At 39.9% G+C, this 16,798-nt stretch overlaps 1 protein-coding gene across 2 annotated transcripts in view; it reads right to left on the reverse strand.

Annotated features, from left to right (window-relative positions):
* Nucleotides 1–415: 415 nt before the first annotated feature.
* Nucleotides 416–16,798, reverse strand: part of KCNMB2 (potassium calcium-activated channel subfamily M regulatory beta subunit 2) — a 156,159-nt gene continuing 139,776 nt past the window's right edge. For both annotated transcript variants that reach the window (XM_089507572.1, XM_089507568.1), the window contains exons 4-5: nucleotides 13,536–13,731; nucleotides 416–3,258 (exon numbers count right to left, since the gene is read on the reverse strand). In XM_089507572.1, coding sequence (XP_089363698.1) covers nucleotides 2,974–3,258; nucleotides 13,536–13,731 — 481 coding nt within the window. In that variant the 3' untranslated portion in view covers nucleotides 416–2,973. The remainder of the gene's footprint in view (nucleotides 3,259–13,535; nucleotides 13,732–16,798) is intronic.

Below are 16,798 nucleotides of genomic sequence, written 5' to 3' on the forward strand. Positions count from 1 at the left end.
CTTCTACCCCCCCCCCCCCCTTTGTCCTGAGTGTAGTTCAGTTGCTGCAAACAGAGTTCAAAGTGCAAAAATGTGCACTGAAACTTAGGTGTGCATTTAGTTGCACAAAACTGCCACCATTCACAATGGCTCTGTAAGTACAATCAATGTATAACACCATCTGCAGAGAGTTATACTATGCAGCCCTGATGTAAGATTTCATCCCATGATTCCCAGTTAGATAGATGCAAGGCAAAGAAAAAACAGAAACTAATAAAAGATTGGATTTTATCAGGATTTTCCCTTTAAAAATGGAAAGAACATTGAAAATGAAACCTACGAAATGTTATTTCTTAAGAGGAAAACAAACAAACAGAATTTGTGATTGCCAAAGATATTGAAATCTCAAAGGTTTAATTGAATAATTTTTGTACCAAATCACACGGTTTCGAAGTCCTGATTACACACCCCAGGAACATATTTGCCTGAGAAAAGAAATTGCATTATGGATTACAAGGTCAAAGATTAATTTCACTGCTGCAGACTTCATTTGTACAGCTCAGACCACACATGTACAGTTCATGGAATCTTGTAACACCATAAAATTGCCCCCCCCCCCCACATTACATTATAGGGAGTAAAGAAGTACTCAGATCACAGATGAGCTGGACAGATCAAAAAACATCTTCTCCTTTTGGCAAAAAGAAGTAACCCTTGCTTCCAACACACCTTTAAATAATTCCTTTTTAAAACTCCCAAGTTAGTTCAAAGTGAACGATCATCAAGTTCCTCACATTTTGCCTTCTGAGCAAAATGTAGCATCAGAACCTGTTAGATTGTCTTTGTAGTTAAAATCAAATAAAGTTGAGAAAACTAGTCAGAGCTATGCAGAGGATGGGGCCAAGGGATGTAATAATTTCTTCTGCCCCTTCATATCTATCTCACTTATTTTTATGGCAAATTGGGCATCAAAAGCATTCCCCTTTCATTTCCCATTGTAAACTCAAACCACTGTTCCCTACTTCTTTCTTCTTTCCTTCTGCTGCTCCTTGTGGACAGTCTCCTTCCTTCCTGCTTCCCAGTGATTGTTCCTCTCTTCTTTTCCTGATTCCCACTTACTAACAGTTTACATATAGACCCATCCTAGGCCTCTTCCTGCCCTTCCTACAGTAGTATTGATGACTCCCTGTTTTGTGATCATTTCCTGCCTCTCTATCCCATGTGGATTTCCATCTTTTCTTTGTCCTCTGCTGTTTTTGAGCAGCAAGGAGCACAGGCACTAAAGTGGGCTTTGGAAAGAAAGGGGAGGGGAATTGAACCACTGGAAATGTTCTATTTGGAAAGCCACCTAAGATCCTCTAGTGATCCCGTGTCGGTAGTGCAGTACTCATTGTAAGCATTAACATATGCATGTTCTTGGTTCTTCCATATCACTTCCATGACCTTCAGTGCATGGAGAGACACATCTACATTTCATATATCTTCTTTTCATATCATTTTGGAAGAAAGGGTGCACACGTTTTTGTAAAAAACTTTTGTAGGAATAATATAATTTTCTGTCATTCTTGTGCTCTCAGAATAGAGGATGCCTTTTCCATACTAAGTACCAACTAAGCGTATTTGAACTAAAATGCCACTACAAATGACATCTAAGCCTGCCCAGCTCCCTGGCACTGCTTTTTTTTCATAATGATTTTAACCAGACACTGGAATATACAAGAAGGATACCGCTCACATACCAGTTAATAAAAGAAATAATAAAATATAACATATTCATATTACAATACACCACTGGATAGAATATACTTTTTTGTCTTCTCATCTAGTTTTCTTTTTTTTTTAAAATACCCAGTAAAAAATCTAAAAGAGTTGGAAGTAAAAAATGAAAAAATAGCTGACTATGGATTTTTTTCCTTTTAGTTCTTTACAGTGATATGGTAGCAAATACAAGAAAAATGCACATAATAGATTTGTACAGAAGGTGTTATCTGGTCCCATTTCTGCCAACAGGGCTCAGGCTGGAGTAGAAAATGAAAAGTAGATGAGAAATTGTATTTGTGGGGTGAGGTGGGTCTTTTTTTGGCTGTAGCTTTGGTAAAAATTATGATCCATGAGGAAAAAAAGATATTGCAAATAAATGTTTATCTAAAACACCAAAAACGAAACCTTAACCCTGAGCATGAAGACAATATGTAGACTACTGCTCCAGTCCAGAACTTTGGAGTTTTCCCCAATCCCATCCAAAAAATCAAAGTGTACTAACATCCCATTTAGATCAGACAAGACTAAAATGCCCTATAGATTTCAATGGGATATTAGCCTGACAATATTATCTGGATTGGGGCCTGGGTGTGCAGTGATATATCCTGCACTTGTGTGCGACCTTGGACCTCAGCGGAGGAGGTAGCTGGGGATCCCACGCCTGCAAGAGATTCTTGGATGAAGGCATCCATCTTAGTTCCACTACAGCTAGCCAAACTGTTGTTCTTACCTTTGTTCAAATTTCCTTCCATTCTGAGACCTTTCTACCCATCCCTCACCTCCCAGCTTAAGTGGAACTTCAAATGGTTCACATGAACACATGTAGAAATGTAATACATCCAAACAGGATTTGTGCATGTTGATGCATTCAGAGACAAAACTTGGCAAACGGTTAATGAGCCCTATTTTGGCTGTAGAAAAGAAAGAAAGAAAGAAAGAAAGAAAGAAAGAAAGAAAGAAAGACAAGGCGAAAAGAAGTACTAAGTTGCAGCATAAATCAAGATTATGTAGACGGCCAACGGAAACGGTAATTCCTTCTCACATCATCTGCATAATAATAACATCATGTTTGCATATAGAACAGCCTTTTTCATTATTGCTCTACTTCATAAAAATACAAGGAACTTAGAACAGACGTAGACATTACAAACTTAAGGTTCTTTGGTGAAGAATGAAAAAGAAATGAAACAGTATTTCAGCTGTCAATCAAGTGTGGAAGTGAGCCGATAACTTCTATCTGTTGATCCGTTGGATCCTCTCACAGAGAAGGGACAGATACTGGGTCAACTTGACCATGGCAACAATTGCTAGTCCACCTATCATCATGCACGTTGGCCAAAAGAGTGAATGGAACAGCACATTGGAACTGTAAAGTTTGGTTAGCAATACATTCTTTTGAACACCTTCTGGGTCATAAAAGCAGGAAAAGTGCTGATACTTCTTGAAGTTTTCCATCACAACATTCACAAGGGACAGGGACTCTTCAAAGTTCTTGCCACACTTGGGTATATAGGAACACTGTTGAAGGAAAAAGAAACATTTTTTTAAAGAGAAAAAAGACTATGCACCTTTCATTGAACAGAATGTCCAGGGTGGCCCCAAACATGATGTAAAAGGTATGCTTAGGTTACCTGATGGGATGACTTTCCTTACAAATGAGTCAGGCGACGATCTCAGGGTATCTGAACCACTATATGAAACATGTCTAATAGAACATTTGACACTGCCTCAAATGTAACTTACTCCAAAACTCTTTCATGCTATATAAATGGGCTTTAACGTGAGTTTCCCTAGGAGACACACCGTCTCATGAAGAGATGTACAAGCTCCATTTTTAAAGTTTATTGGGGGAGGGAAGAACTTCCAGTACCTTTATATTCAAAGGAATGCCTGTCACACTTGAGAATATTGTTAGAAACAGCTGAGAAAAGATAATGATTTAAAACCTATTAGTTAGCTCCATCTAGAACAGATTAATTGAATTTGTTGTTGAATGGTATGTCATTACATAGATAAATCCAACTAATTTGAGGGGTTTACTCTATGTGTGATTCATCCTACATAGATAGCTGTATTGATGCATTATGGAGGTTGATAGACTTTGGGAATGCTGGTCTACTTTATCAAGGGGCATTTATAATTGTCGCAATAATGTCACAATTATGAATAAATAACATAGTTGAATATGGAGTAGCTATGGATCCATAACTCTAGGTTGCTTATCTGTAACTGCAATGCAAGGATATCATCTATGTCAACCAACATACGTGCTTCAGACACCATCACAATGCAAATGATTAAATTCCTTCACTAACTGAGGGAGACACAACCAGTGTGGTGTAGTGATTTGAGTACTGGACTACGACTATGGAAACCGGGGTTTGAATCCCCAGTAAACCATGGAAACCCGCTGGTGCTCACTGATGACCTTGGGCAAGTCATGCTTCCTCAGTCTTGGAGGAAGACAAAAGGAAACCCCTTCTGAAAAAATCTGGCCAAGAAAATCCCATGATAGGTTTGCCTTAACCTTTTCTTAAGTCAAAAATGACTTGGAAGCATGTACCAGCAAAAACAAAATATAGGGAGGGAGGGGTGGGTGGGTGAATTCAAAGTGCTCGTTTAGATGAGCAGGTCTTACAGTCCAGATCACTGCTGCTGGTAATCACAAAAGCACAAAGAGGCAGCTGAAGATTTTGGTGCATACGCACACAGGAACAGTATGATTGGTGCCCCAAAAAAGTGACCTAGGTTTTATGTTGACCTATTCAGGGTTGATGGTGGTGGCCTTCTGGGATGTGATCCAGATACTCTCCCCACAGCAGTGTCAGAAACAGCATCAGCTCTGAAACTGCTGCATGCATGGAGAGAAGTTGACAAGCAGTATCCCAGGAGGCCCATAATAATCCCATGGCTCTGGAGTCATGCCTGCTATTGTTTATAGTGTGTGTGTCTGTGGTGCATCAGGCATTCCAGGCTTGTGGAATGGATGGCAGCTTGTCAAGCTGAACAGCAGGCTGTACTCATCAGTTATTCTTGCTGATAGCTGAATGCTGTGACAAGAGCGGTTTGCTGGGTCTGTTTACTTTGCTTTTAGGATATGAAAAAGGGGAGGGGGTGCTTTTAAAAATTAGGCTAAGATATTTTTATGCTGCATTTTTCACCCATGGAGGACTGCTACCATTTCATTCCAGTTGCACAAGTGGGAGAACTGGCATAATGTGAGAACCTGATGGAGCACTCTTCAAGAACCCAACTATGGCATTGGTTGGCATGGTTGGAAACCTGCCAAGGTCCATGTCTCAGAAGAGCCCTTGCTGTCAAGATCTCTTCCTGTTCTTCACTATTCCAACTGGCTTGTTCACCTGTTTCCTCCCTCTGGCCTGGAGGGGATGAGCAAAAGAATGATGAGAACAGAGAAAAGAAGCACCACACTGACCAGCTCCAGTGGTGTAATGGTAAAATTTGGGGCACAGCTGCTTATTATGACAGTCACCATTGCTACATTCCAATCAGAGTAAAAAATACAGACAACTGTGTACCATTTTTCTTTGTGTGCATGTACACATGTGCAGACACTCACAACAATTTCCCTATCACATATTGTAAGAACTGCAGGTACATTCAGAAGAAGAAGACTCGGGGATGCGGTGTGTTGGCAGATCATAAAATCACAAAATCTTAAGAGTTGGAACGGCCACAAGGGCCACCTAGTTCAACCACATGCCATGCAGGACTACACAAATAAAGTACTTCTGAAAGATGTCCATCCAGACTATGCTTAAAGTCCTCCAAAGACAGAGAGTCCAGCACCCCCTGAGGCAATCTATTCCACTATCAAACAGCACTTACAGTAAAAAGCATTTCCTAAGGTTTAAGTGAAATCTCTTTTCTTGCATGTTGAATCCATTGGTTTGTCTTCTAGGGTGTAGTCACGCTGTAGAATTAAAGCAGTTTGATGCCTCTTTAACTGCCATGACTCTATCCTACAGAATCCTGGGATTTGCAGTTTGGTGAGGTGCTAGAGCTCTCTGAGAGACCAGGCAGAATACTTCACCAAACTACAAATCCCAGGATTCTGTAGGATACATCATGGCAGTTAAAGTGGTGTCAAACTGCTTTAATTCTGCAGCGTGGCTACACCCTTAGTCTCTTGATCAGCAGAGAGGAAGCAGGTTCCATCTTCAACGTGACATCCCTTTAAATATTGATCATGCCACTTCTCAGTTCTTCTTCTCCAAACTAAACATACCCAATTCCCTCAGCCATAAGGGAAGGCTTTGTTTCCAGACCTTTAATTATCTTGGTCACCCTTCTCTAGACATATTCCAGCTTGCTGATATCCTTCTTGAACTGTGGTTCCCAGAAGTACTCCAGTATTCCAGGTGAGATCTGACCAAAGCTGAATAGAGTGACACTAATACTTCCCTTGATCAGGAAACTATACTTCTGTTGATGCAGCCCAAAACTGCACTGGCTGACATTATTCTCCCAGCAAATAAAAATGTATTGGTTTGAATAGACTCCAGCAAATACAGAAACAGGCAAGGTTGGATTACCAGAGTTTTTTGTGCAAGGGCATATTGTTTGTAAAGGGTCAGTAACTGGTCACAATATTTCACAAACTGTTTGTAGTTCAGGATCAATGTGCATAATTATGGCTGAGTCCAAAAATACCGCTATAAGTTCTTTCTAAAAAAACCTCCTTGGAGATGATATCAAGGTTATAGCTACCGGTGACAGGGCAGGCGAAGAGAAGAGGCATTTAATCCCAATCAGAATTTTGCCACTCCGCTAATGAAATTTTCTTACAGTCTCCAAATTTTTACTATTGCAGAGAGTGAGGCATTGAAAATCATATTTAAAACTCTTCTATTTGGTGAGTATCCATTCCCTCGGTTACTTTACCTGCTCTTTTTGTTTGGATGCCTACATCATATTTTTAACAGCTCAACTGAAGTTTTAAGTTTCTGTAATGCTTGAAAATGGAGGAATGATGAAAAATTTCATGGAGGGGTAGGGTCAAATGTCCTCATACATAGAAAGTTTATGATAGATGGAATTTGCCTGCATCTGAGTGGGTAGTATATCTAAAATAAACAATACCCACCTGCCCTCCATTTTCATTTGGTAACAGTAGGAAGGTAAGGAGAGATCATCAACAATTATGAAACTACAAAATTAGGTAAAATTAGGTAAATTGTTCCATAGATCTTAAAATATATAGGATTATTCCTTTTTTTCTCATGTCTGTTTTGAACCCTGAAAGGTGCAGTATTAGAGGAACTAAACGAACCAGTAGGTACTAATGATCTGTTTTTCCAGTTCTTTATTTAAAAAGTAAAAGACTATAGCCAGTGTCCCATTATTATTCCATTAAATAACAGTCACCAGCCATTATAGTCTGTGTGTCTGTGAGAAAGGAGGGGGGGGGGGAGAGAGAGAGAGAGAGAGAGAGAGAGAGAGAGAGAGAGAGAGAGCGAGCAAATCAATCTGTGGCAGGACACACTAGTCTCTGCTTTGCACCTCATCCCTTGAGATTGGCTAGTAAAGTCCAGAAAGGGTAGATGCCAATGACATCAGTAGTCCACCAGTGATTGCTACTAGTTATTTCCCCAGGGACAGAGCTTGTTTCACATGTGAGATAAATATGCAACAGCAGTAGTTAGAACCAGTTTTGCTTTAGCAGTCAGAGTAGGTTGAAAGCAAAGAATAATTTAATTCCATTCTAGGTCAAGAAGTCAAGAATTACCATCAAAGAACAGTGCATTAATAAAACAGATTTGGGGTTCTGTTTGTACAACAGTACGCATGAGAAAAAGAAATACTGGAAACCCTAGAGAAGCAATCATAACCTGTAAAACAGCCTTGAGCTGAGAAAGCATTAAATGTACCTGCATTAGATTAAGCAAAAACAGGGAGGATTTAGGTGTGAATATACACAGGCAAAACTCTTTGCTATTTCTAGTGCTAATTTAGCATAGTTATAGTTTAGCATAGACTAAGGGCCAAAACTAGACATAAGAGACATAGTCATGCAACATGTAACTTCAATGCATTTTCAAGAGCAGAAATCAGCCATGTATTGTGAAACTATAAATTTAAGTGGAAGAGTAGTGAAAAGAATGAAGTATTGTTTAACTATTTTTGGTCCTGCTGTTTTTCACTCAAAATTAACCCCAGATGGCCTTCTTGCAATGGGAGGAAAAGATACAGCAAGTTAAAATAAAAATAAAAATGAGGGAAGAGCAGTTGCTATTTATTTGTCCCAGTAGCTTTTGTGCTACCTGAAATTTATTTTACACCATGGACAGCCTAATTAAATTAAATTGGCACAAACTCTCTACATTCCATCTTAAAACTGCTACGAAGTGCAAAATTTAGATTGTACCATCTTTTGTCTCCTTCAGTTTGCCTTTGGTGGCAACATCTGAACAAAATTCCAGAGAAGTTGAAAACCTGTTCCTTGCTACTTGGTTGACCTCTGCTGGTCCAATAAGAGGGTTGGGCAATGGCCAAGGGTTTGGGGTGTGTGCATTGTTATCCTCTTACTCAGGATTCTCAGCACAATCCCTCTCAGACTAAAGGGATAACAATGCACCCTCCCCAAGGCAACAGAAAAACCCAGATTACTATTATTATTTCCCCCCTTTAACAATGCACTTGTTTAAAACACATTGCATAGAGTAGTTACTGGCATTCTGCTAGTGGCGCATGCAGCAACAAAACAAACTTACACCTGTGTATGTTTTGTTTTTATTTTTTGGTTGATGTGGAAGTTGATATTCCTTCCCTCCATCCAAATGGAAATATGCCCCTCCTTCCATCTTACTATGAATCTGCTGCATCTCTCCCATGGACATTATGGGCCTGGTGGAGGGACAGGGTAGATTGGAAAAGTGCCTGGCTATGTCCCTGTAGCCAAATGTAACATGATTACTGTATATACTCATGTATAAGTCTACAAATTTTAGTCAAAAAATTGACCCCAAAAAACCTGGGATGACCTATCTATGAGTCGATGTAAGTACTGTACTTTAACTCTCATACATATAAAAAAATGAGTCATCCACTTTCTCTGAACAGAGTGGTAAAAGTTGAGAGCTTAGTCCGTCCTGGCAGCACCAAAAAGAAGCAGGGATTCCCTCTACTCTCTCATCCATTTAGCCTTTAGGATGAGTACAGTTATGCCTGTCAGAATTTTATCAGTTCTTTGGCATCATTTTCCTTTGCATCATCCTTTACATCCTTTGTTACATGCCCCTAAATTTTACCCTTGACTTATCCACGGGTCATATCAAAATCCATAATTTTGGCCCCCAAACTTGCCATCAACTTATACATGAGGTCGACTTATAGTCAAGTATATACAGTACATCATCTGCTGAGACCTATGGCAACATATCTAGGTGCTTCTTTGATTCATTCCATACTCTGCTTTAGGCACAGAATGACCATGGAGGTGTGCATAGTGGTTTGACAGTAAATTCATGGGAAAGTGAATGCTGTCTGTAGTGTAGTTTTGTATTGGGATCTACTAACCTATGCAGAGCCATCCAAAATCCTGGCCTATGTGTGTTTCCAGGAAAACCAACTGGCTCAGTGCAGAAGTGCTTTGTGTAAAACATGGGCAGACAGCTGCAGTGGGCCCAAAGAGCAGTTTTATGCCTCTGCTTATCAAATTTGCAGATGATACCAAGTAAGGAGGGCTAGCTAATCCCCCAGAGGACAGAATCAAAATTCAAAATGACTTTAATAGATTAGAAAAGTAGGCCAAAACTAACAAAATGAATTTCAAATGGGAGAAACTGAAAACTTTCACACTTAGGCAGAAAAAAATGAAATGTAGGATGGGTGACACCTGGCCTGAAGACAGTGCATGTGAAAGGGATCTAGAAGTCCTAGTAGTTAAACATGTCAACAGTATGATGTGGCAGCTAAAAAAGCCAATGCAATTCTAGGCTGCATCAATAGAAATATAATGTCTAGAGCAAGGAAAGTAATAGTACCACTCTATTCTGCTTTGGTCAGACCTCACCTGGAATACTGTGTCCAGTTCTAGGTACCTCAGTTCAAAAAGTATGATGATAAGATGAAGTGTGTCTAGAAGAGGGCAACTAATATGGTGAAAGGTCTGGAAACCATGCCCTATAAGAAGTGACTAGGGGAGCTGGGTATGTTTACCTGGAGAAAAGAAGGTTAAGAGGTGATATCACAGCCCTGTTTAAATATCTGAAAGGATGTTGTTCTGAAGATGGAGCAGGTTTGTTTTCTGCAGCTCCAGAGAACAGAACCTGGAGCAGTGGATTCAAACTACAGGAAAATAGATTCCACCTCAACATTAGGAAGAACTTCTTGACAGTAAGAATTATTCGGCAGTGGAATATGCTGCCTCAGAGTGTGGTGGAGTCTCCTTCTTTGGAGACTTTTAAACAGAGGCTGGATGTTGCATTCCTGCATGGCGGGGGGTTGGAATTGAAGACCCTTGAGGTCTCTTCCAACTCTATGATTTAAAACATTACACAAACATTTAAAAACAGGCTGAAACAACTCTTCAGAAATAGTTTTAAAATCAGATGTTGAAAGACTGCAGTAACAATTGTGCATTTCTGGCCTTAAGCCAATTTCCAGGAAAAGATCTACGAATCACAGCGCTTTCCTATACACTAGCATTGGGGTAGACCTCACACTATGCTGGCACAACCCCACAAAACAGGCCATTACATAAGTTCGTTATGCTTGGTGATTGCTATTATCCATCTGCTAGCTATCATTGGCATCTAGCTTGGGTATCTGTTTTGTCCCTATCCCAAGTAATTAAATTTCTACTTAATGAGGACTGTTGTATCTTTGAGCAACTGAAGGCATATAATGAACAGATATATCCACCCAAATATCATCCATGCAAAGGTCAAGGGACGTCCGGCACCCCTTTACACAAAGAAAGATTAACAGCCATCTGGCGAAAAGAGCGACACATTACCGGGTGGAAGAGGGAGGTGTGATGCACACAGCAATGCTGCATCAATGGGACAGATGTTCAGCAGACAGTATAGCTCTCTCCCTTCAGTCCCTCTCTCTTTGCATTTGTAGAATTCAGTATATTTTCAACTTAAAAGGAAAAGTTTTGTAGTTTGTTTGTAGAGCACATGCATTGCACGTAGAAAGTCCCAGGTTCAGTCCTTGGCATTTCAAGGCAGGACTGGAGACGTTTCTTGTCTGAAATGATGGTGGCTTGATGTTGGTTAGTATAAACCGGGGTAGGCAAGGTATGGACTTGGCTTGCATATAGTTCCCCAGCCTGCCTTTATGACTTCTGACCACCCCAGACTCCTCTCAACCACCTTTCTTCTGACATAAAAATGTGGACTACTTCCCATTGAAGCCTACAAGCTTAAAAGAAGGGAATACAGTCAGCCCTCCACATATGCACTGATTTTTGCAGATTTGATTATTCACAGATTTGATTAATCTGTTCTCTCTAGGAATCTCTAGGTCCTCCACCATGACTCTGTTGGAAGCTGGCAATAGAATCATGCTAGAGGACCTAGAAATTCCTAGAGAAAATACTTCTGTAGGGATTTGTAGATCCTCGAGTGCTATTCTTTGGTCAGCCTCTGCCAGATGGTGACTATAGAGTTATGCGGGAGGACCTAGAGATTTCTAGAGAGAGGTTCACTCAGGTAAAAAGACAGTGGTTTTGTTATTTGAGGTTTTCTCACTTTCATGAGGGTTCAACACTCTCATGTGGAGGGCCCACTGTAGTCCCCTGTGCCTCATCCAAAAAGGGACACGTGCTTGGCTCTCATGAACAGGTTGCTGGCCTAAATACAAGAAGAAATCAAAGCTTAAAAGTAGTCTACTTACAAACAACTAGTTACTTGTAATCAGTCCTTTTTCTAATGACAAAAAAATATAACTACATTACACTATTAATGAGGTAACTTTCTAGTCTACCCCTCCTCTCAAAGATGTGCTTGAACCCATGTTAGTAAATTGGAAAATGGGCAGACATTTTGGGAAAAATATACACCAGAATTTCATGCAAATTTTCATGCAGAAAGAGAGAGAGAGAAAAAAGTCTTACAACCTGATAGAAAACTGGACTGGAATAAGAAAGCTGCTGAGATTCTGAGAAACACAGTAAGAATGAATTATAGAATCATAGCAATGGAAGGCTCTGCAAGGGCCATCTATTCCAGTTTCTTTGTTTTAATCTGCTTATATTGATTTTCCTTGTACATCACCTTGAGAGCTTGTGATATAGGAGGGGATAGAAGTATTTTAATCACTAATGAAATACATTTGTCACTTCTAAACAACTGCAGCAGTGAGACACGACTCTGGAGTTGAGCAAAGAGCAAGAATATCCTCCCTGTTTAGCAGTGCTGGGGATAGGAGGAGCCTGACTTCTCTCATGATAAAATAAATTCTTACGCTCCTCTCCCCAAGGCTCAAGGCAGGGTACAACATAGATTGAAATGCAATATATAACTGAACACAGGAAACCATTTAAATACATAGGTAAAAACTTATAAACATAGGATTAAGATGACAATTATATATTAAAATCATCCAGACATAAAATTAAAAATATACCAATTCAGTTTGTAGAGTTATAGTGTCATAGTACAAAAGTGCCATTTCACTGATGTATTATAGCACTATATTTTTTTTTAAAAAAGAAAGAGATGGAGACTTTTTTGTTGTGATGTGTCTTGCAGTGAAAAAAAGGCCACATAGGAGGTGGGAATAAAATGATGCAGCTGGTGCCAGGGATTGAAAGAAAATAGAACAGGACAACAGAAAGATTGTTGGGATATTTTATCTCCCTCCCCCCCCAACAAAAAATCTCACAACATTCCAACAAATGGGAGAAAACCTGTATAAAAACTGAAAAGCCACAGAACATGTCTCATATGAAGAAGATGATGCATCTATTTGGAGAAATCCAAAGGGCCAGTTTGTGCTGACCTTATCCTGAATCTGTAGGAAAAGAGATATATGCATATATCTCCTTTTCTACTCATTTACGATGTTTCCTCCTCCTCAACTTTCTCTTCTTTTATCCTGAATCTGTTTCTTTTATCCTGAATCAGTATATGAAATGTATTTATTGATTGATTTTAGCAAGGAAACACTGTGGCAGAAGAATGTAATGGGAAATTCATGGGGGTTGAAGAGCATGAAGCAGGGAAGTCATGAGGGAGGGCAGATTATTCTGTAAGAAACACAAACATAATACTTATTTCAAGTCAGGTCTTTCACTTTCTAGTGCATTTCTGTAAACATCAGGTCTATAAACATCCCTTCCAAAACCCATTACTAGTATTTCCAGGAGTGAGGTTAAAGGAGGAAGCGGGCAAAATGAGGGCATTGCCTACCAAATAAGTTTTATGCCCATCCCACAATGAAATTTTCCTTCAGCCATCAATTTTCTAGCAATGTGATAACTTGAAATGTCAGTTGAGCCTTTAGAAATATAGTTTAGAAAAAGACAGGAAAGTTACCAGGGGAATGTGAACACAACAAAGAGAAGAGTTCTTGCTATGATCAATATTCAGTGCTTCACTCTGCCATGTTAGAAATTTGAAGACTGGAGGAAAATATCATTTGTAGGGGCAGCATTCTTATTTGGTTGACACAGTGTTCTCATTTAGCCACCTATAATTACATCCATATTCTCAGGAATAAAAATGGGGTGCAAAATCAAGCACCACCTAACACCACCTTCTCCATCTGTCCAGAAAGCTGTGCATTTGCTTTGAAAACTGATTTGGAATGGAATTTGTTCTTACCTCTGGATTGATTTTAATCGTCTCTTCTGTGTGGTAAAGTAAGAACTTTTGCCCTGAAGATGAGACATTGACATAGACCTGCAAGCAGGGATACTGGGATATTTTCCAGCAGTCTGGACCACAGCTGAACGAACAGTTAAAGGTTTCTGTGATGGAGACATTGAGGAGTGTGCACTGCGTCTCTTCTGTCCAAACACTGGTGAGAAAAGAGAGATAAAAAGAGTTTAGATGAAACCACACTGGAAAAAAAAAGGATGAAAAGGGGCCTGGAAAACATTTAAAACTATTAGGAAACTTAGAATCATAGAATCATAGAATCATAGAGTTGGATAGAGTGGGATAATTATGATCTACTAAAGTTAGAAGGATTTAACATGAGTTGTGGGTGGCATAACTATTTAGGATACAAAAAGAAACCGAAAAACAAAGAATGGGGACAAGATTTGAGATTCACTAATAGTATGGATGTAAAGGAAAACTTTTATAAGATGTTACATCGTTGGCACTACTCCCCCAGCAAAATGGCTAAAATAAAAGGGGGAAATCTAAGCTTATGTTGGAAATGTCCTAGTTTATCAGCAACTTTCAACCATGTATGGTGGACCTGTCCAATGGCAAATAAATATTGGAAAACAATCCATGAGGTTACACAAAAATTTTTACAGATCAAAGTTAACTTTAAACCTGAGGTTTTTTTTTGTTAAACATACTTGATGATAAAGCTGAACGTAATTATATGAAATTTTTGTTATATGCCTTTACAGCTGCAAGGCTTTGTTATGCCAAACGATGGAAAGATAAAAATGTCCCAACAACTCGGGACTGGCTGGAGAAATGGATGAGTATGGTACAACTGGACAAGATGACATTGTTGAGACAGGACAGATGGTCTGAGGACTGGGAAGAAAATTGGAAAAAAATATATGACTATGTAAAAAGGGATATGTAATTAGACCGCAAATGTGATTTCCAGTTTTGCTATATCTTTCAGAGACAGAGATAAGATAAGCTTGATTGTAACTCACTGACCGATTTACTGTATTATGTCGCAGAGAGGGGGGACTGGAAGGTATGGGGGGGGTGAAAAATAGAAAAACTTGATCAAAATGTATCATAGTATAATTGTATAACCTTAACTAGGTTGAAATTTGTAATATCTTGATCTAATAAAAATTATTAAAAAAAAGAAAAGAATCATAGAGTTGGAAGAGACCGCAAGGGCCATCCAGTCCAACCCCCTGCCATGCAGGAAATCCAGATCAAAGCATCGCCGACAGATGGCCATCCAGCCTCCATTTGAAGACCTCCAAGGAGGAAGACTCCACTACACTCCGAGGAAGTGTGTTCCACTGTCGAACAGCCCTTACTGTCAGAAAATTCCTCCTAATGTTGAGGTGGAATCTCTTTTCCTGCAGCTTGCGTCCATTGCTCCGAGTCCTAGTCTCTGGAGCAGCAGAAAACGAGCTTGCTCCCTCATCAATATGACATCCCTTCAAGTATTTAAATAGGGCTATCATATCACCTCTTAACCTTCTCTTCTCCAGGCTAAACATCCCCAGCTCCCTAAGGCGTTCCTCATAGGGCATGGTTTCCAGACCTTTCACCATTTTAGTCGCCCTCCTTTGGACACGCTCCAGTTTCTCAATGTCCTTTTTGAATTGTGGTGCCCAGAACTGAACACAATATTCCAGGTGGGGCCTGACCAGAGTAGAATATAGTGGCACTATTACTTCCCTGGATCTAGATACGATACTTCTATTGATGCAGCCTAAAATCGCATTGGCCTTGTTAGCTGCCGCATCGCACTGTTCACTCATGTTCAGCTTGTGGTCTACTTGGACTCCCAGATCCCTTTCACATGTTGTCTCCTTAAGCCAGGTGTCCCCCATCCTATATCTGTGCATTTCATTTTTTTGCCCTAAGTGCAGTACCTTACATTTCTCCCTGTTGAAGTTCATTCTGTTAGCTGTGGCCCAGCTTTCTAGTCTATTCAGGTCATTTTGAATTTTGATCCTGTCCTCTGGAGTATTAGCTATTCCTCCTAATTTGGTGTCATCTGCAAATTTGGTAAGTATTCCCCCAATTTTTTCCTCCAAGTCATTGATAAAGATGTTGAACAGTACTGAGCCCAGGACAGAGCCCTGTGGAACACCACTGGTTACTTCTCTCCAGGATGAAAAGGTGCCATTGTTGAGCACCCTTTGGGTTCGGCCAGTCAACCACTTACAAATCCACTTAACAGTTGCCTTGTCCAGCCCACATTTTACAAGCTTGTTTGCGAGAATGTCATGGGGAACCCTGTCAAAGGCCTTACTGAAATCAAGATATACTATATCCACAGCATTCCCTTCATCTACCAAGCTGGTAATTTTATCAAAGAAAGAGATTAGATTTGTCTGGCATGTTGACTTTTTGTGATTATGGCCTTGCCATCTAGATGTTCACAGATTCTCTGTTTAATGATCTGCTCCAGAATCTTTCCTGGTATTGATGTCAGACTAACTGGACGATAATTGTTGGGATCCTCTTTCTTCCCCTTTTTGAAGATGGGGACAACGTTTGCCCTCCTCCAGTCTGCTGGGACTTCTCCTGTTCTTCAGGAGTTTTCAAAGATTATTGCCAATGGCTCCGATATTACATTTGCCAGTTTTTTTAATACCCTTGGATCTAGCTCATCTGGTCCTGGAGGCTTAAATTCATTTAGGTTAAACAGGTATTCCTGTACTATCTCTTTACTTATTTTGTGCTGAATTTCGCCATTTCTGTCCTCTGCTCCATTATCCTCAGGTTGAGCACCCTTTGCCTTTTCTGAGAAGACTGAGGCAAAGAAAGTGTTGAGTAATTCTGCCTTTTCTCTGTCTTCTGTTAGCATTTTGTTTTCTAAGCATCCCCCCTTCTTCAGAACCGTTGGATCCTAGTAAGATTCAGCCTGCTGAAACAATGGTAGACTAGACTGCTTCAGGTCCTCTGGATCCTAGAACAGACAGCATGAGAATGCCTCTGAAGTCTGTTTGGTGATAACAAATAGTTCAAAATACTGCAGCGTGAGTATTGAGTGAGAAATGAGGGAGAATATCTTGACAACTTTGGAATGGTTACACTGTCTTCTGGTGTGTTTCTAGGTACAAACTGACATTCAAGAGCTAGCATTGGCTTACCAAATCCAAAGTCCTTCCTTTCAAAAGAGAAAAGAGACATAGGGATAACTTCACAGGAACAGGATGCCTTACACTGAATCATTTTAAGAGGTACATGAGGTTTGT

Source organism: Sceloporus occidentalis, unplaced genomic scaffold, assembly GCF_023333645.1.
Source record: "Sceloporus occidentalis isolate IW3139 unplaced genomic scaffold, rSceOcc1.0.p SCAF_2, whole genome shotgun sequence".
Classification (NCBI taxonomy): domain Eukaryota; kingdom Metazoa; phylum Chordata; class Lepidosauria; order Squamata; family Phrynosomatidae; genus Sceloporus; species Sceloporus occidentalis.